This window comes from Sander vitreus, chromosome 3, assembly GCF_031162955.1.
Source record: "Sander vitreus isolate 19-12246 chromosome 3, sanVit1, whole genome shotgun sequence".
NCBI classification, from domain to species: Eukaryota; Metazoa; Chordata; class Actinopteri; order Perciformes; family Percidae; genus Sander; species Sander vitreus.
In genome coordinates, this window is record NC_135857.1 from 3,270,342 (window position 1) to 3,291,453 (window position 21,112).

The following is a 21,112-nucleotide window of genomic DNA, read 5'->3' on the forward strand; positions in this document are numbered from 1 at the left end:
TAGCTGCATCGCGATTCTCTCTAGAACGATTCAATGCTCGATTCAGATAAGTTAATAATCAAAATTTTTAAGTGTTGATTTTTATTTAAAAAGTTACTGTCTCCAGACAAGTACCAATCAGAAAACAGAGTGACTGAAAGAGGATGGGATCATAGACAACAACTTAGAGTTTAGGCAAGAGTGCAGAAATGGCCAAAGTAAGAATTCTCTCTCTCCACGATCTAATAAGACATACATAAAATAATTAGGCAAAACACATAGGCTGTTCATCTACTTTATCACATTACATCTGACCTCCTCATGGTTTGTGTTCTAAGAAGCCAATTCTCCACCTTTAAACATGACTGAGCCTCTGACGTGGAATATTACTGGGAGAAGGTGACTTTCACAAGCAGGTTTAAGACCCAAGCATGGAATAACTACACAATAAAAACCTCAGTAGACAGAACGTTTCATTAAAACTTGTGTGTGACAAATAAATGTCAAAATCTAAGCTTTGTCTAGCTGCTTTGTCTAGGAAGTGATTAGCAAACTCTGAGTAGCAAACTCAGATTTATGTTCATTTTTAATGGAAATGTACATAAAAAAAATTGTATCGAGATGCATCGATGATCGGTTTAGAATCAAATCGTTGGCCTCTGAATCGGAAGAGATTCCCACCCCTAGTCTGTATAGGCAGTTTTGCCTGTAAAACTCCGCTACCGCTCTGCAAAAGGCAGACTAGTGAACATCCGAGCACCCACTGCCAGCGGGCTGTTCGGAAATGAATTGAAACGCTCCGCTCTGCTGTTGTTGAAGCTGCCTGTAATAATCCTAGTTTTTATACAGTCTATGATGAAAACTCAGCATAAAGCACAGTGAGACAACATTGTGCGGCGAACATATGCGGCGACCTGTAACGACTGCCCCACTGTCGTTTCCAACCAATCACATAATTTGTCCCACCCCGGCTGTTAGCGACCCAGGTCGTTCGCAATTCACATTGAAAATCGAACCTAGTCCACCCTGATCAAACCCACCTCGCTAACTGGGTCGGGAAGCAGAGTAGATTGAGGAGGGTTACCCCATTCAAACACACAGTCAACCTTGGTATAACCCTGGTAGAGCCATTGGTGTGAAAGGGGAGCCAGAATGTAGGAAGTTGTGTCCATTCCTCATTTAAGTGTGCTACTTTTAGTTAGACACTTCCTTATCCATTTAGTTGTTGATTAAATTGGTCTTTTTCCGTTACAGGAAGTTGAATATCCAACTAAACTAAACATGTGATAGGCACCGCTGCACATGCCCTAGACACTATGAGCTATGGCTCCCACAGCCTTATCTCCTCCTTTTTGTCTCTGTGGACATCCTGTCAGCCAGGCTCATTCCCCTTCACCAGCGCCCTCACTCTTGTCAATCACCACCCCCAGATAAAAGGGAACGATCACCTCAGACTCCATTGTGCTGTAGATCTGCAGCAACAGTATCTGCAGCAGTGCTGAATCACAGAGTGAAGAGATGGGTCAGGGTTGCTTTGCTAATGCCCTTGCTTTGAAGCAACAGATGTTTATCTTACTCGAGATAAAATTGCAGGAGCTTGATTTATGGGATTCTCTTTTTTTTGTCTGAACAAATCATTTCTGCATCTTAAATTTAAAAATCAACACTGACTTAAAGTGATAGTAGGCAGGAGAAGGAAACCGGAATCACATGCAATTAATTTATTTTAAAGCATTTGCAAAATGTTCTCAATCCTAATGTGGCCCATGATTGTGCAGTCACGTTTACATACAGCAGGTGGCACACGTAGTCTGTTGTAGATTACTTATTGTGCCACTGCACCAACACACCTGTGTATTTACTCACTTCTCTTTAGATCGTACTTTTTATAAAATACATTTCACATCAAAATCCCAAACTCTAGTATACTTTTTGTGCCACTGCACCAACGTACAGCTTACTGTGTATTGACTCCTTTCCCTTTGGATCGTATTTTTTATAAAATCCATCTCACATTAAAATCCAAAACTCCAATACAGGTAGCTTAGGGGGTTTCATATCTACAGAAAATACTTCACAGCACGTTTGATGTATTTGATTTTATAGCATTGGGGTATCTGTTTACATGTAAAACAGCTGAGCATGCGGCGATAGTATCACTCAGCAAACCTGCTCAACAGGCTTTCCAGTTTCTGCTCCTGTTTTGTGACCTCTTTCTTTTTCTGTCTCTCCTACTTCTCAAACAGTGTGACAAACTGCAGTTTGAATTTAGGAGTGGCTCTTGTTAAGAACTATGAAATCCCCTATTGTTCCTTTTTATATGCAATCAGACCATCTATTTTTTTCTGAGATTAAGTTAAAATTGTCATTTTCATGCCAGCATAATAATAAGTGCCTACACTAGTTGATTCAAAGTTACAACCAAGTCAGTAGAAAGAAAAAAATTTCCATAAGCAGATTGACAGTGATGATTTTTACTCATCGAGTATGGTCATGGTAGGATTTTCTTTCACTTAAATGAGAAACACAATGTCAAGTCTTCATCCTTAATGAAGATGAGCCTCACACTGAAGCCATAGAAAAACATTACATTTCAAATAAAGGCTGACTTCAATGAAAACGTCCCTTTAATTGATGCCCATAGCACATGTACTAAGATAGAAAAAATAAGTGGTAGGTAGAGTAGCCAGCATGTGCTGACTTGGGAAGCAAATGTGATAATATTGCTGGTTTTCTGGAGTGCTGCTGTTTGTTGACATGGGAACATTGTTTATCCTCACAAAGCACACAAATAGATGCCGCCCTCGTGTAGGCCTGCATGGAAAACAATTGGTGTGTGGTTTAGGGGGACCACACATCACATGTTTTCTTGGGACAATGGGGGCAGTATTTCAGTCCAGGGTTGAAAACTTTTGAAAAATGTTCAGTAATCTGACAATGCCGGCCGTCTTTTTCCTTAGATGACAGACAAGAGACGAGACTGCCCTTCCCTCTGAGCCATGAGAGCAAAGTTGGAGGTTAGTTTGACATCTGTGATCCTCCTATCAGCTTTCTGTTTGAGAGAGACAACAGATTCTTAACCAACACAAAGTGCAGCCATCACCTACTATACAATCCTTAAATGATGTTTATCCAAACTAATGGTTTTAAATTTCATACCAATTATTTTCAGGAGGCAAGAAAGGCCACACATTTAATTAATACATTTTAGCTCCAATGTCCAACTCATAACTGCACTGAGATTTTATGTATTTTCACGTTTATAGTACATTTTTAACTATCCTGTTTGCGGTTTAATTTCTGTTCTTAAGTTTAAAAAAAGCATTGTTCTGTGTAGTATTGCTATTACTGTGTTAAAAGGTCTCTTTGCTAAGTGTTAAAGGAGAGGAAACATACTTTGATCATCTTGACTTTATCAAGGGATTTCATTTGTTTTTGATGAAGTGTTCTAATCACAAGACCATATAATAGTTCATCGTTAGTAGTAGCAGTTGCATTTACATTCAAAACAAGGTGTGTCCCCACTCATCTGACTGTAAAGCAGTTTAACCAGTAAGGTTGCATTGCATCCTCAACATTTTTAGTGGTTGTATAAGTTCCTTGACTTGCCCTTCTCCTCACATTTGTTTCGTGACTTGGCAGAGTGCAGCCAAAGGTCTATCTTTGGCTCTCTGTGTGATAGCCGCAATGGCCTCTTACACTGCTTACAGTGGCTACGGCAAAGCCCCTCTATCTTACGCAGGCTCTTACTATGATGAGAAGCAGGCCAAGACATATGCAGACTATCAAGAATCTGTATATGAGGAACAAAAGAAAATTGAGAAGAAGGAACGTCAGGATGCCATCTGTTGTGAGGTTATAGCCCTCATCATCGGTTTCATTGGACTAATCGGAGTGGCAGCCGTGACCGGCCTGCCGATGTGGAAGGTAACGGCCTTCATCCAGGAGAACATCATTGTCATGGAGACCCGCTGGGAGGGTTTGTGGATGAACTGCTACAGACAAGCCAACATCAGGATGCAGTGCAAGGTGTACGATTCCCTGCTGTACCTGCCCCCAGACCTCCAAGCCGCTAGGGGTCTGATGTGCAGCTCCGTGGCCGTGGCCACCATCGCCCTCATCGTTTCAGCAGTCGGGATGAAGTGTACCAAAGTGGTGGACCATCGGGCTCGCACCAAGCATATTGTTCTTGTGGCTGGAGGCTGTCTGTTCCTTTTGGCCTGTGTCACTACCATAATTCCTGTATCCTGGACAGCCAATGTCATCATCAGGGATTTCTACAACCCTCTGCTGATCGATGCCCAGCGCAGGGAGCTTGGGGAGGCTCTTTACATCGGCTGGGTGACCTCAGCTTTGCTTTTCACTGCCGGAGTGATCCTGCTGTGCCGTCACGCTCCCCGAACCCAGGACCCAGAAGAGAGGGTTGTATACAACCCCAACGGAAATATCTACCAACCTGGATACACATACCAGCCCCAGGCATACACGTACCAGCCAGCTTACAGCTACCAGCCTGCCTACTCAGCACCCCCGCCAGGATCTGTAGCATACACACCAACTCAGTACTAGTGAGGGAAATCCAACACCGAGACAAATTTTGGACTCTTTGGATTTCTTTCTTCTTTTTTTAAACATTTTTTTTTAAAACTTGCCACGTCTTGGCACATTTGAAAGAGTGTGAATTGACTTCTGTGACCAAAGGCTGTCACTGGAAATGGCCAAATCTTTCATTACTTTCTCAAAAAGTGTATTGCAGAGATAAAAATTGTGTTTTGATCAATGAACTGTGATGAATTACTGTAAACCGTTTCTTTTCATTTGCTTAATTACTGTTTAATTTAAATCTGAAATAATATAATAGTTGTTGATATCACTGTCTTAACAGCCTCTGCTGACATGCTCTTTGACAACAAATTATGCACTAGGCCTTTTTTCATTTCCAGATTATTTGTATTCACTGTGGAGTTTTTGTTGTAAAAGTACATACTTTTAAAGTGCTGGCCTAAATATGAGGTCAATTGTGGTTTCCAATAAAGGGATAAAGTTGATAAAAAAAAAAACAATTGTTATTTGTTCTGTTGCCGAATGGCAAAATTGATCAATAATCTGGGTGAAACTATTGCTTACATGATGGCCAGTGTCTCATTTCCTGCTCAAAGCTCTTGAGTGTGCCTAGGACTAAAACTGCTCCCGTTCACGGGTGTGTAATTGGAAAGTTATGTTGTCTCCATTGTTGTCAGTGGGAATGTGCCTAAACTGGTAAAACCAGAGTGTTCACACACAATGCAAACCTGGCTAGAGATTTCATTTCAACCAAGCCAGGGTGCAACTGCTTTTTCCTGAGCACAGATAGACACAAGAGACCCAGACAATAGGGGTGGTACGGTTCATGAAAAAACATCCGAACCGCCCGGTTCGCTTGTCTCGGTTCGGAGCGTGTGTGCGTCGCACGGTCCGTCAGTACACTGTTAATGTGGACTAACCACTTACTGCCGTAGTGCCCACTTTCGACACCTATGTTAAAACACTTACTGGAAACGACGAGGGGGATGAGCGTGACGAACGCAACACACGGCAGCTGATTGGACGAACGCGTGACGTGGTTCTTGCTGCTCCCGAATTTCAAAACAGACTCTAATGGCGTCTCGTTCTGAATACAATCACGTATTTTACGAAAATAGTTCACCGAAACGTGTTTCTGAAAACATTTTAAGCGAGAAATAGGCCATACAGTTGCTGAATCTGTCTGTTTTTTTTTGATCGACAAGGTCAGTTTAAAAGATTTTCGTCAGATTTTGAGAGGCGGCGAGCCGACCGCTCCTCAGGTGGAGTGTGGAGTGCTGCAGGTCACGTCACATGCAGAAATGTCAAGTGGGGGAGAAAAGGAAGGCTGCCCGGAGTTTGAGGATGCGCCAGCGTCGTATATAGTCTGGTGTGTGGAAACATTTTGGATTTCATGTTATCTATGACGACAGCGGAAATAAAACAACCGAAAATCGTGACCCTAAAACCGTGATACGAACTGAACCATGGGTTTTGTGAACCGTACCACCCCTACCAGACAAGAAAGTGACACATGGGTATACAAGTATTATCCCCATCCCATCATACACACAAGTTTCTAAATGCTTTTTTCACTAATATACTGTGTCTACAGTGCCAAGTAAGACCTAGTACCATAAGGGACTCTACACAGGTGAATCATTTTGTGTTCAAACAGGAAAAAGACTATGTTAAGCCCCAGAGCTGATTGATGCCTATCTGTATAACTGGTAATACATTAACAAAGTATTTTTTATATGCACACAGCTAGTAACTAATTGGTAAACTTTAAATCCCCCCCCCTTTGTTGATGAACACCTTGTTTTTGAGGCTTTCTTGTAAAGTGTGATCTGAGAATGTAATTTGAGACTTCTGAAAAAACAAAATGGCAGTTACAGCAGCTCATGGGGTAGGTGTACAAAGAAAAGAAAGGCCTAGGGGATTTTGTTTCCTAGCAACCGGTCACAATTCCCACCCCTCCCATTCCAGTGTCCTGTCCACAGGGAGGAGGCGGTACAGGTGAACATCAACCTGCTCCTCCTCCTGCTCCACTGGGACGCAAAGCCACCCCATCTCCTGCTTTCCACTATAGTCACACTACGTATACAGTATATTACGTATAAGCTTAGAGGGATAAGAGGAGGACAAAATGGCCAACTCAGCATTGGAGATAGTGGGTCTATTATTGACCCTGATTGGGCTGATCGGGGCGGCAGCAAGCACTGGGATGCCGATGTGGCGAGTCACAGCCTTCATTGGGGAGAACATCATTGTGTTTGAAACCCGTTACGAGGGTCTGTGGATGAATTGCTTTCGACAGGCCAACATCAGAATGCAGTGCAAGGTGTACGACTCTCTCCTGGCCCTGTCCCCTGATCTACAGGCGGCACGGGGGCTCATGTGCTGCGCTGTGGCTCTGGCTGGCCTCGGTATTCTGATCAGTTTACTGGGGATGCAGTGCACCTCGTGTATTGGAAACAACGACCGAGCTAAGCGGCTGGTCCTCCTCATTGCAGGAAGCATGATAATATTGGCTTGCCTCTGCTGTGTTATTCCTGTGTCCTGGACTGGTCACGTCATCATCAGGGACTTCTACAACCCCTTGCTGATCGACGCCCAACGAAGGGAGCTCGGAGAGGCTCTCTACATCGGCTGGGTGGCCTCTGCTTTCTTGTTGGCTGGAGGATGCATGTTTATGTGTTGCAATCTGCAGTCTGAGGACAAAGGTTCAGAGAGGTACGTGTACTCAAGGACCTCCGATTACATGGCATATCCTCCACAGCAACTACCACGTCAACAGCTGGTGATGCTTCCCCAAACACAACCTCAATTTCAGCCAGTGCTGTCAAGACAACCATCAACCAACTACAGCTACCAGTCCAGACACCCCTCTGTCCGCAGCGGGGTGGCTTATCTCTGAACACTTAAACTGACTAAGGTAATGATGATCACAGTTATGGTCAACATGCAGTGCAATCTATGACACATTTCAAATGTAAAAAGGTAAAAACAACACATTTCATTAAATAGATGCACTGTGAATGCAAATTTATCGGATTAACCCTGACTTTCTAAGCCAAAGCATGATTACCATTATTTTTATGGGTTGTACAAACAAATTTTATACTGACAGCCTTATTTTTTTGTATATCATGTTACCAATTTTGTACATGTATGCTGTAACAATTCATGCAACCTTTAACTAATATCAGAGGTATGTGTATTTGCGTTTACTGTTAAAATGCTATTTGTTGTGGTTGTTGGCACACACGACCAAGCTCTGCAGTTAAACAGACCGTTTATACTTTACAGATTGCAAACTTTCTTTCTTCAACATTAGCCGTACCTGAGCTGTGCATTGAAATTAACATGGCCCATCCCATCAACAAAACACACGCATACAAAATGTTTGAGAATGACACATCTGTGCAGAAATAACATCTCATGGGCATCAATCACACCAATTAGCATTGTGCTCATATTTCTCTGCTCAGTTTTCACCTTTTAAGCTGTATTAGACACAGCATCAGGTGGTTACAGGTACAACCCTTAGGACAGTAAATGCTATATGAGTGACTGATTATGTGAGAATTACAAATTTGTGTCTGTAGTGTTTGTAACTCCAAACATGCGTGTGTCTCTTTAAATCGGATAATCTTTCATTAAGTTTAATATGTTGAAGTGAACAAATGGCTGAGTAAACATGATATGCTAGTTTAAGACTGCTTGTTAAAAGGAGTGGACAGCTTAGCGTTTATAAAGAAGCCAGACCTGAAAGCATGATCATGTGATAACAATTTGCAAGTCACTTTGAATGGAGAAACAAAAAGCTTTAGATTAAAAGTTGTGTAGTTCATTTCTAGGTTGATCCCAGCTCCATATGTTTGAGCCGTAAAAGAACATTTCTATCGCTTCTTTGTGAGGTATATTAGCTCTTCAACTATTAGGTCAGCTCATTTCATTTTAAGTGAGTAAAAAGCAAAGTGCAAAAAAAATATTTTTAGTGCCGTTATTAAAAGGTTGTCTTTCTCCATTGTTGCTTAAGGTTACATCAACATGTAAAATGTTAGGTCTTTTCAACAGGGTTATATTTAGCATTACAATATTTTAACTTGTAATCTACAAAACTATATTTCTTGGTACTCAACAATCAATAAGTGTTTGGACTGTGTGATGTGAGCTGCTGCTTTGTTTCATCACCTTGAAAGTCATCTCTGCTCCCCTGTGGACAACCGCAGTACTGCAGGAGCTTATGTGCTACATTGTATATTTGTTTTCTTCTGAATTATTATCAAATATAATTAAAGAGAATAAAAACATGGCAAGTGTTAAAAAAACTTTCTGAAGTTCTGAGCTGTTTCTGATATATCCTGTTGGGGTTTACTGCTGGAGAAGCCAATGGCAGAGATACACCACTATAGCCAGAGGAACCATAAACACAAAATAAGCAGGAGTTCTTTTTACCCCTATTGCCCTGAGCCAACCAGGTGACAGCAAACCATCTTTCCCATAACAAACCACCTCTACAGCATACAAACTGCGTCAGATGAGAAAATCCTCACAACCTTGGACACGTCTGAGTTGTTGTACTAAAGCATCAGAATTTGTAGTCAAGCTAAACTCATTTTGAATTTGGATACAGCTCAACTCTCGTAGACTGCACAATGGTTCAAGGCGTTTCAGAGATAGCCGCAATGTGCGTCGGCCTGATTGGGCTGATCGGGGTGGCGGCTACTACAGGGATGCCCATGTGGAAGGTGACGGCTTTCATTGGGGAAAACATAATTGTGATGGAAACCCGCTGGGAGGGCTTGTGGATGAACTGCTACAGACAAGCCAACATCAGGATGCAGTGTAAGGTGTACGACTCTCTGCTGTACCTGCCCTCTGAGTTACAGGCAGCCAGGGGTCTGATGTGCTGTTCTCTGGGCTTGTCAGGTCTGGGGCTCCTTGTGGCTCTGGCAGGAATGCGGTGTACATCCTGTATTCAGGACAATGAATGGGCTAAGACCATCCTGCTGATGGTTGCAGGTGTTATGCAGTTCGTGGCCTGTATCTGTGTCTTTATCCCCGTGTCATGGACAGGTAATGTCATCATTAGAGATTTTTACAATCCTTTGCTAATTGATGCCCAGAGGAGGGAGCTGGGAGAGGCTCTCTACATCGGTTGGGTGACCGGAGCCTTCCTTTTCGCCTCAGCCATGTTGTTCCTCTGCCGCCGTATTCCCTCAGAGAAAGGCTCAGTCGACGTGTACCAGCAAGCCAACTTGCTTGGTTATCGGCCAGCACCCAGAAAGTCAACTCTAATGAGTTATCATCCCATCTCGAGTATTTCCAGCCTTCAATCTACTGCATACCACCCTTCTCTGCAGAACGGCTATGTTGTACAACAACTTGCGATGCCACTTCAAAACATCCCTCAACTAATGACAAATGATGGAGCACTAATCAACCCTCCTGTTGACTATAACCCCGGTCTGCCTGAAAATTCGTCGTCATCACATGTAGGTAGCATGGCTCACCATTACGCCACGCAGAGTTCTGATCATGTTGGAAGACTGTATACGCCAGGCAACTCCTTGTACCTAAGGCAAAACCCCACGCCATATTCACCAACTAATTTAGGCAATCCTACTGAATCCTACCAGTCTAGTTTTGATCTGGTTCCACACGCTCCTATTTTCATAGGATATGAAGAATCAAGAATACAACCCAAGTCTAACAGTAGGAGCAGTGCTGGTGTATACATATAAAACAAAACTGGTTAAACTTAAAGACACAAAGCAGTATGCTTAGATAGTATGTCATCACAAGCTAATTTTAACAGCTGTACATGTACCTGAATATTCAGTTTTCTCTGCTTATATTACGATTATCCCGATGCCCAGACTAAACGGTGTGTTATGTTAATACATTTTTTTGTAATTTGTATTGTGCAAAAGACTATATGGGTTGTTTGATCAGGTGGAACTTTCTTTGTTAGTATAAATAAAGGTGATATTGTGCTGAGAGACTTATTAGAAATCATCTGTTCATCATAGTCTTATCTTTTGCATATTAGTAAAAGTTTGTTTATTATATTATTAAATCTTTTGTGGTAATCACTGTACGAGTTTCAATGCGTTTTTTCAATAATTAATATACATTGTTATTTGTTGTAGTTTGTAATAGCACTGATCATGAAATGGACATTTCGAGTGACAAATGTTTACTAATTTTGTAGTTTGATTAATGCTTCCCTGGGGAGCATCCGTTTTCCAAATTATATTATTATAGTCTCTATGATTGATTTGCAACCTGTTAAGAACGTTTCCTTGCTAGGATGAGTCATCTGTGTTGCAGTATAAAAATAAAGTAAAATAAACTCATTACCATCAAGAGATCAAATATTTTACAAATGCTAAGAAAATGAATACATGTCACTAAATAACTAGTGGTAAAAGTGTTGTTTTAAAGCCTATTCTTGGTGTGACAATGGTACTGAACTCAATCTATTACTGTCAAACTAACATAATATAACTACATGAATGAGTCTTCACAGACACACAGATGACAACTAATGGACGCTTTGAATATATAAATCTGCTTTGGATCAACAACAGCCAACTCTTCATGTGTTGTGATTACGGCTTGATAAAAGCAATCGTATGCCGCTAACTGAGCCTGAACCAATCCTCGACACTGTCATTAGTCACCACTAGATGGCACCAGAGAACGTAATGGTGTCCTAAAGTGCAAACCTCCCAACTCACAGTGCAGGTGTAACTGCTTCCACTGCACTTCATTCACTGAAGCTTTAATTAAAACAACTTTATATGAATGGAATACATTTTAAACATTTAAATCTGGTTAAAGCTGCAGGCTGTATCAGCAAATGATAAACATGGTGGAGTGAGTTAATTATATATAGAGAAATAGAGAAATTATTCCCATCTACGGGTCTCTAATTTTGCTAATTTCTGGGGAATTAAATAATAGTGAGATTACACTAATCCCAAGAAACCCATCAAACACCTCTGATGCTTCTGCCTTGTTTGGGGAGCAGCATCACCACCAGTTGCTGATGGGTGCAAATGAGCTACCAAGAGAACTGTTTAACCTCCATCCCAAAACACTAATTGAGTGGGTTAAGGTAATAACACATTTTATTTTACTATGACACTGTGTCAGAAAAACAGTTTAAGGTAGTTAATCTTCAAGGGAGCGCCACAGACCAGTTTGAAGATTAGATTTGCGTTTCCATCAGGACTGGAGCAAAGATTTAATCATTCCTCGGTGTACCAAAGCAAAGACGTTGTCGAGGTCGAATGTTGCCAGATTTGAAGTTAATCTTCAGGACGTATCCATGTTTGTGGATTAGCGGCTTGGCTGTGCCCTCAATTGAACGCCTGCACGGGAGGAATGCTCAGCTGTGTCAAGTCAGCCAAAGACAGCGAGAGTGAGACTGGAAACAAGGCCGGCTTGATTTCAAAATAAAAGCATTCGAATATTCAAATAACGGGTAAATTAGGTACCAGCAACATGCATAGAAAAAGTACCTAAATATTTATTTATATTTACATGACTAATGCCTTGGAGATTAGGTCATTAAAATCATAAGCAACACACATTTAGGTGTAATATGAGAATTACGTGCATGTAGGGATAGATAATATAAGATTGATAATTTAATTAAATAATAAATAAACGAACGAATAAATAAATAGATCAGCAGATTTTTACAATAAATAAATGAATAAAAATACTTATTGGGAAATTATCTATAAACACTAAAATATACATACGACTAGTTTAGTTGCGAGTTGTGTTGGATGCTTGGCATTTTATTTTGTTTGTTTAAAATATTAATTTAATGGCTGAAATATATGCGGCCTATTCCTCTTTAAACATGTTGATTTTCTCCATGTTCGCCACTTGGTTGCCAATTCACCTTTTATTTTGAAAGTTGTAATCAGAAACGCCAACTTCTATTCATGCAACCTTGACAGAAGGAGCTCCCCGCACGGTCCTCCTCCTCCTCAGTTGCAGTATACAATTCAAGTGTGCACTAGAAAAAAAAAACATGATAAGGGGGAAGTCTGGATAGTGAATATGGGAAGCAAAACCTTCCTGGCACATTAAGGATTTTAGAATGGGAAAACTGGAGTTCTTTTGATCAGTGACAGCTGCAGGTGGAGTGTGTGTTCTTGTTTTTTTTTTTCTTTTCTTTCTCATCACAATGTGTGAGGGATGGATGTGGGTCGGATGCCAGTTTATTTTTGTTACGGATACAAGGACTGGCAAGTTATCAGCATGAATTACCGAGGGCAGAACAACTGATATCAATGTTAAATTTGACTCTGGAGAGAGGACCATGGCGAAAAGGAAGGGACTGTTATTTGCACTGCTCTACTTTATAGCAGAGTTTTGGCTGACTTCGCAGCAGGTCCTGAGAATTGGTAAGTGGTAAAATTGTCAGATTTTTTTTTTTATGTCATTCCTGTTTGTCAATATACAATAGTCTCATCAGCTTTTGGAAAAAATAAATAAATAAATCGGTAATATGATTTCAAGACCTGGGTTGAAGGTAATTTCCCTTTGGGATTAATAACCTACTCTACTCTTTTTATTATGTAATTAAAAAAATAAAAATTGACTTTTTATGGCATTACCATTAACATATGATATTTTTATCAATTTCTATCGTCGCACAATGCCTATAAAGCATGTAGGATTCCTTCTTTCTAAAGATGACCAAATAAACATCATATTAAATTAAAAAACAGCCATGATAATAAATGCAGAGATCATACATGTGGATGTCATGGAAAGATATCCATGCATAGCAACTGTGCAGCTCAGATGCTGTATAGCTAAGTTAATTGGCGCAGAATAACCTTTAATTCCTGGCACTATCAATCAAAACTTACAATAGGGAGTCACAGTGTGTCAGGGTTCATCTGTGATGCGTTTTAGTTGTATCCGTTCCTGTGTTACTGTAACAGACCTGGTTACTGGATCATGCAATCACATTATCAGTATCCCATGACAACCCTACATACAGCTGCGTGCCCGTTATTCAATAGTGAGCTTATATTGACGGTCACTCAAAAAAAATACGTTTATGCTGCAGAGACTTTCCATATAGTTTTTGATGTTTGTACAGCATCCTTATAAGTTTCCTTGTTGGATTATTTTGTTCATATGGGGGGTACACTGAGGACAGAGCTGCTGGGTTCTCCCCATAAAACAACTGTATTGGTTTTCATCAAAGTCATGTTAATCCACTTTGGTTGGCTAATGCCAGAGTCTCTGTTCCTCCATGTCAACAGCGCAGGTCAGAGGCAGGTGAGTGATTAAGTCGGCCTACTGCTGCATCTGAAAGCATGTACTGCTGCCATGAGGATGTCTTTGGGACTGAGAAATGGATACGGAGCAAGAGAGGAAGGAGTATAAAGTGGACAGTCTTAGGGCTGCACAATTAATCGCATATTTATCGAAATGGCAATATGGACTAGTGCAATATCCAAATCGCAGAGGGGCGCAATATTTGTTAAAGGCTAAATATGTGTCAAACCATTCTAAAATAAAAGTATTGTGGTGCTGCAGAGACGTCCCGGCCTACAAATCCTATCCTACAGAAAACATCTTTGTTTGGTACAGATCCTCACAAAAAAAAAATAAAAAAAAAATCACACTATAATCATTTTAATTTTTTAAGATTCAATATTAGTCAATGAAAATGAGTAAATGATCATTCCCTTCAAAATCGTGAATCATATCGCAATATCAGTCAAAATAATCGCAATTAGATATTTTCCTCATATCCTAGACAGTCTCAGTGAAACTGAGGCTTCTCCGATACCTAACAAAGTCAGGAGTTATTTGGACTTGGTGCATATGTATGCTGATGGCCAATGACATCAGCGAATGTGGATGCGAGTCCAAAGTTGTCGGATAAGCCTTTGAGAGTTAACAAGAACTCTGCTTTCACTTGTAATTAGACAAACCGACTCTTCCCCTTTTATTTCTGATGTAACTTTGTAACAATGAGACGGTAACAAATGATCCACTATTCCTCTCATGGGTTAGAAGATTGCATCAGAAAAATGACTCTTTAATTTAGGCTTCAGGCTCAGTTCAATGCTGAGGGCGACTTTTTCTAATTTTCCTCTACTTCTAAAGACTTAACATTCAGACTTTGGAGACTAATAGGCTGGTGCCACCTTCTGGTTCTAACAGTCTCGATCTGTTCACTATATTGTTAATCTCTGTAAATCATCTATCACGCTCCGAGGCCACCTAATCTATGTCATTCTCTTCATGACCCGCACACATCATAATCCCTCCCATATGGTGTGTGGCTTGGTTCAATTAACATTTCTCTGTTTTGGCAAGTGCTGGCATCAGATTGTGACTGGCTTCCACTCTATTCACTGGGGTTGGTAATAATGGTAAATCTTCTCTCTCAAGCCCTTAAAACAACTAACACTAATCTTCTTTATGCAGAAAGTCTCTTCCCCAAATATGGTACTTAGGCAGCGACCAAATCTCATCATTGGGGAGAGCACAGAAGCAGCAGCTTGTGGCTTGGCCTCCACTCTAGCTTGCGGTTAGTTAAATTCCCCGTTTCCTCTTGCTTGCATGCTTTATTTAGTGCTGATATATGATTTATTTATTTTTGATGATTCGACCCATATGATGTGTGATTAGCTACTATCTGCCAGAGAAATATCCTTTGATGTGACATGATGCAATCACCTCCCTGCTTAATATTTTTACGTCCAGCAGTTTTATAAATTAGGTGGATGAGATACAGATTATAATCCAGATTTTGTATTCTTTCGGTCTAAATATTTTGGTGTTGGTTCACAAGCAGCAATCCTATAACAGAGAAACCTCAGTGCTCTACATCAAACGAAGATAGTAGACTGGTTAGGACCTCCTCATTCATTCACAGTCTGGCATGGGCCCAGGTTGGAGTGGTGCTGGTGGTGTTGTTGAGGTGGGGGTGGGGGGTCTCACTGGGAACTGGCCCAGGATGGGGAGAGGGGAAGAAAGCAAAACACTATGTCATTGTGTTCCTCTGGAATAAAAGACTCGCCTTCATGTGATAATTGCACAGAGTCACAGATTTGAATTAGGATCTACAGATCAGTTCCTTAATGTTAACCTCTTACTTTGGGTTTCTGGATTAAAAAAGGTCCACCCAGCTAACTAAACCTGAACCCTGTTATCTTTCTTGCTCTGTGCACTGAAGGGAGGAACAGAAGTCTATAAAAAGCTAAGCCTAAGGGTTTATCAGCATTTGCCTGCAGCACAAGCAGAATCTTTTATTTTTGTGACGTCCCAGCATGCATCACCCCACAGCATTGTCTGGCCTATTAAAGATGAGATGGAAGCTCAGTGATCCTTAAAATTATATTGGAAAGCAATTAATGGTAGCTATAGCAAGAATTGTCATTCCACCTTTCTTTATAAATTGCATTAATAATAAAGCTGATAAAACATATTCAACTCTACAGTGTTCACATTACATTACAAAAGAAGCTGGGATTTAATATGCAAGTATTTATTCAATTCAATTTTATTTATAGTATCAAATCATAACAAGAGTTATCTCAAAACACTTAACAGATACAGTAGGTCTAGACCACACTCTATAATTTACAAAGCCCCAACAATCCCAGTAATTCCCCCAAGAGCAAGCATTTAGTGATGAGGAAAAACTTCCTTTTAGGGAGAAACCTGGGACAGACTCAGGCTCTTGGTGGGCGGTGTCTGACGGTGCCGGTTGGGGGTGTGATGAACAGTGGCAATAATAGTCACAGTAAAGATAATGGAACAGTGACTAGAAATAGTAGTTCATGGCGTAGCAGGGCACTGCAGGGCGTTACAGGATGTAGCAGGGTATAGCAGGAAGTAGCAGGGCTCTGGAGGGCATTTATACATTGTTTATTTTATTTTTGACTATATGGATGATTGCATTCTTCTTCTACTATACACAAAAGTGTCTCACAAGACTAGCTTGTCTAGTGATTTCTGTTCTAACTTTAGAGTTTTACCTGCACCTCTAAACTCACCAAACTTGAAGCATAAATGATCCCAGACAGCTCCAACTTTCTTGTCCATTTGTTCATTTGCTAACTAATAGGCTATTGAGTGAGTGCATTGATCCATAGGTCATCTGCAAACAAAGTGTAAGGTGCTTATTCCCTATTTTCTCTGCATCAGTATTGAAAACGAATCTCATGTACAGTGTTGGTTTGTCCTACTCCATGAAATGTAGAAGTGCAGAATATAAAGATGCGCTGAGCCATGATCCCCTGACCCATTTTTGGAGTTAAACTCAAAAAGCAGCCACACAGCGCACACAGTTCAGGCAGGATTATTATTATCATGATTCTTAATCTAAGATATGTGCTTACTCTATGTCCAAATTTAATTTGACCAATTATTGATCATGTTTAAGACATGACATGTGCTATCTATAGATTTGCATTAACTCAATGTTAAGAGTGGAATCATGTGGTTAAGTGAGGATATAAAGGTTGAAATCTGGAATAATCTTAAACGTTGGTTTATTTTCTATTGCTGCTGTCCATTTGAAGTAGAGCTACAACAATAAATTGTACAATTTAGCCTACAGTTATATGGCAGTCGATAAGCCAATAAACAGAAATTGCAGTACAGAAATGCCAAAGATCTGTGTCACCTGTTGCATAGTTAGTCAACCAGAGACCAGACAGATTTATGTAAAATGTCCCACACTCAGTACATACGTTGGTCACAATTCTTTAATTCAAGGGATCTTTATATTTATGTAAAGCAATGAATATGGGCCAAGAAATTGTTATTGGATTTCTTAAACTAAAGTATCGATATCGCCATCACCCGGGGTCCAATTTGAAACAATGACTATGTTAGGACCTGAACATTAGGGCCTGTTTGGATCATCAGGTGCGGTGAAGGTTTTCCCAACAGGCAAAGAGATGGATTGAAAATATTTTGTTGAGCTGCGCTGATTTCCAGGGGTCCGTTTCAGGAAGGAGGTTTAACAAACTCTGAGTCTAACCCTGATGTCTGAGTTGATTTACCCGGAGATGGAAACTGAGTTTTCGGTTCCAGAACAGCTGATTTGAGTTGGTTCAATCAACTCAGAGTAGGTTCACGCGCGTGCACCACCACAATAAAAAGGCAGCATGAATGGAGCCATGATACTACGATTCACCATGGTAACAACCACAAACAAACGGGTCGGCGGAAAATACTCATGCGCACAAAACGAGTTTGAACATGCATTTCGTTAAAAAAGCAAGACAGCGGTTGCTGCTGCAACAGAGGGAGAATTGGTGTGGGAGAAAATTGTAAGCATTAACAGTGTATTATTTCATATTTAATCACAGATAACTTATAATATTACTGGTGAAAACTGGAATTGTATTACACCTATAATTTCATTTGGGTTCAATCCTGCGGGCAAAAAAGTAAGATAGGCCTACTACTATATCCCATTCTGAGGCTGCAGCACCATGATCATTAATAGAACTATAATGTATAATAATGTATTTCTTCTTAATGGCTCTCACTGGTTTGTGTCCAGGGAACAACTACAAAAAACATTTAAAAATGTTTCAGAGTGAGTCACACTTTTCTGATGGCTACAGTGGCTTTACTATTACAGTATGATCCGCATCACCAATAAAGAAAACTGCCGTTTTCAAAAAAACGTAATGCGACACAAAGAATCTGCTGGGATGTCCTCGATGGTGGATGTTCGTGATATGAGGACGGATAAGGTAGCCTATCTACATATCTGTAGGTCTGTGAACAAATGTGGAAATGAAAATACATTTAGTCGGGACTCAATATCATCTCCCGACGCAAACTCTCTGTGAAGTAGCCTAATACAGCTTTTTCATCAACGGGATCGTCGACAAAAGGACATGACGTTTGAGAAAAAAAACGTTTTATAATCTGCCTAACAATAAGTTTTAACTATTAAGTTTTGATTCATGCAGATAAACTGTATTAAAATGCGCCTGATACAGACTGAATGAATGAGGAAATAAGAGAGTGCTGTGTCAGAGGGAGGAGACTGAGAGAAACTCCTAACCTGCTCCCCATCAGGTTAGGTTCACAGACTCAGTTACCATAGTAACTGACTGAGGTTAAGTTATCTGTCTTTCTGAAACAGAAAACCCAGAGTTTCCCTCATCTCAGGGTTAACAAACTCAGAGTTTTCACTAAACCTCCTTCCTGAAACGGACCCCAGGTATCTTAGACAGTTCTAAAGGTGCTTACTGTACGTACACACCGCCGCCGACTTGAGCTGCAAAAGGAGCTCTGGCCGCCCTGTCAAGGACGCTTGTCAAAACGTACGGGGGAGCTTTTGACGCTTTGGCCGCTCTGACATTCAATCAAGCAAGGAATACTTAAATAATAAAAACATCAGCAGCAGCTGAGAGAAGCCGGCTTCCATTGAAAATGAATGACTTCCTGTAACTTTAAGGCTCAAGTCGGCGGCGGTGTGTACGTACAGTTACAGGCAGGGTTGCTAATAGGGCTGCACGATTAATCTCATCGCAACAATTGTGCGATTTAAGTAAACAAAAAGGTTATCTATGTGCGTGACACTCTAGTCTCTGTGTGCTCTGCAGTCTCCACATTTAACAGATGAAGCCACGTGTCTTAAGAAGCTTGTTGGTTTATTGTTCTCCATTAACTCACTTTACGTTGTCTTTGCTCTCTTTTTCCTCTCGCTTTTCACACAGCCGTTACGCTAAGTCCGACACGGCTCACCGGTCGATCTCCTCGCTTGCTTCACCAATCACACACCGACGTCACTCACTCAACGTACCTGCCATTCTCACCGCTCATTCTTCTCTAATAAGAATTTGTAATTTTTTTATTTGTTGTTCTATTTAATTTGTACTTTTGAGCAAAGCAAAAATGTCTACTTTGAAAAGTTAGTTTTTCCTATTTAATTTTGTAAAGTATTAACTTATTAAAAAGCAATATGGCACTAGGAATGTACGATCTAAGGAGCTAAAATCAAAATCACGATTAATTGCACATTTTACCTCGATAACGATAAATGATGATCACGTCGAATCTCAGGTTGAAGAGGAACAATGCGGATTCCGTCCTGGTCGTGGAACAACGGACCAGATCTTTACTCTCGCAAGGATCCTGGAGGGAGCCTGGGAGTATGCCCAACCAGTCTACATGTGTTTTGTGGATCTGGAGAAGGCGTATGACCGGGTGCCCCGGGAGATACTGTGGGAGGTGCTGCGGGAGTACAGGGTGAGGGGGTCCCTTCTCAGGGCCATCCAATCTCTGTACGACCAAAGCGAGAGCTGTGTCCGGGTTCTCGGCAGTAAGTCGGACTCGTTTCAGGTGAGAGTTGGCCTCCGCCAGGGCTGCGCTTTGTCACCAATCCTGTTTGTAGTATTTATGGACAGGATATCGAGGCGTAGTCGGGGTGGAGAGGGGTTGCAGTTCGGTGGGCTGGGGATCTCATCGCTGCTTTTTGCAGATGATGTGGTCCTGATGGCATCATCGGCCTGTGACCTTCAGCACTCACTGGATCGGTTCGCAGCCGAGTGTGAAGCGGCTGGGATGAGGATCAGCACCTCTAAATCGGAGGCCATGGTTCTCAGCAGGAAACCGATGGAGTGCCTTCTCCAGGTAGGGAATGAGTCCTTACCCCCAAGTGAAGGAGTTCAAGTACCTTGGGGTCTTGTTCGCGAGTGAGGGGACAATGGAGCGGGAGATTGGTCGGAGAATCGGCACAGCAGGTGCGGTATTACATTCAATTTATCGCACCGTTAGACGTAAAAAGAGAGCTGAGCCAGAAGGCAAAGCTCTCAATCTACCGGTCAGTTTTTGTTCCTACCTCACCTATGGTCATGAAGGCTGGGTCATGACCGAAAGAACAAGATCCAGGGTACAAGCGGCCGAAATGGGTTTCCTCAGGAGGGTAGCTGGCGTCTCCCTTAGAGATAGGGTGAGAAGCTCAGTTATCCGTGAGGCGCTCGGAGTAGAGCCGCTGCTCCTTTGCGTCGAAAGGAGCCAGTTGAGGTGGTTCGGGCATCTGGTAAGGATGCCCCCTGGGCGCCTCCCTAGGGAGGTGTTCCAGGCACGTCCAGCTGGGAGGAGGCCTCGGGGGAGACCCAGGACTAGGTGGAGGGATTATATCTCTAACCTGGCCTGGGAACGCCTCGGGATCCCCCAGTCGGAGCTGGTTAATGTGGCCCGGGAAAGGGAAGTTTGGGGTCCCCTGCTGGAGCTGCTACCCCCGCGACCCGACCCCGGATAAGCGGATGAAGATGGATGGATGGAACTAAATCACGTTGTTCTAAATCATCTTTTCTGAAGCCAAAATGTTTCCAGACGACTGAGTCATCCTCCATGATGCGTTCCATGGGGCTGACTGGTCCGGGTGAAGTCACGTGACTACACACGCGGTAGAATGTTTTTAAGGACAAAGTAGGCCTATCAACAGGAATAAATTATCACAATTATCATCATGTGAAATATACACGTCGATAACAGCTTCAGAATTCCGATGTCGATACATTTTCCATTAATCGTCCAGCCCTATATGGCA

At 41.5% G+C, this 21,112-nt stretch overlaps 4 protein-coding genes across 4 annotated transcripts in view; all 4 read left to right on the forward strand.

Annotated features, from left to right (window-relative positions):
• The first annotated feature begins 3,585 nt into the window (after positions 1 to 3,585).
• On the forward strand, positions 3,586 to 5,042 carry cldn8.2 (claudin 8.2). The gene has a single exon (XM_078245741.1). It carries the CDS (start codon positions 3,667 to 3,669, stop codon positions 4,546 to 4,548), a length of 882 nt encoding a protein of 293 aa, XP_078101867.1. The 5' UTR covers positions 3,586 to 3,666; the 3' UTR covers positions 4,549 to 5,042.
• Positions 5,043 to 6,050: 1,008 nt separating this feature from the next.
• Positions 6,051 to 8,858, forward strand: cldn8.1 (claudin 8.1). Its single transcript, XM_078245742.1, has one exon. It carries the CDS (start codon positions 6,671 to 6,673, stop codon positions 7,439 to 7,441), a length of 771 nt encoding a protein of 256 aa, XP_078101868.1. The 5' UTR covers positions 6,051 to 6,670; the 3' UTR covers positions 7,442 to 8,858.
• Positions 8,859 to 8,954: 96 nt separating this feature from the next.
• On the forward strand, positions 8,955 to 10,630 carry LOC144515151 (claudin-8-like). Its single transcript, XM_078245739.1, has one exon. It carries the CDS (start codon positions 9,186 to 9,188, stop codon positions 10,272 to 10,274), a length of 1,089 nt encoding a protein of 362 aa, XP_078101865.1. The 5' UTR covers positions 8,955 to 9,185; the 3' UTR covers positions 10,275 to 10,630.
• A 2,244-nt stretch (positions 10,631 to 12,874) lies between these two features.
• LOC144515154 (glutamate receptor ionotropic, kainate 1) overlaps positions 12,875 to 21,112 on the forward strand; it is a 38,296-nt gene continuing 30,058 nt past the window's right edge. Inside the window, exon 1 of the mRNA XM_078245743.1 lies at positions 12,875 to 12,959. Coding sequence (XP_078101869.1) covers positions 12,875 to 12,959 — 85 coding nt within the window. The remainder of the gene's footprint in view (positions 12,960 to 21,112) is intronic.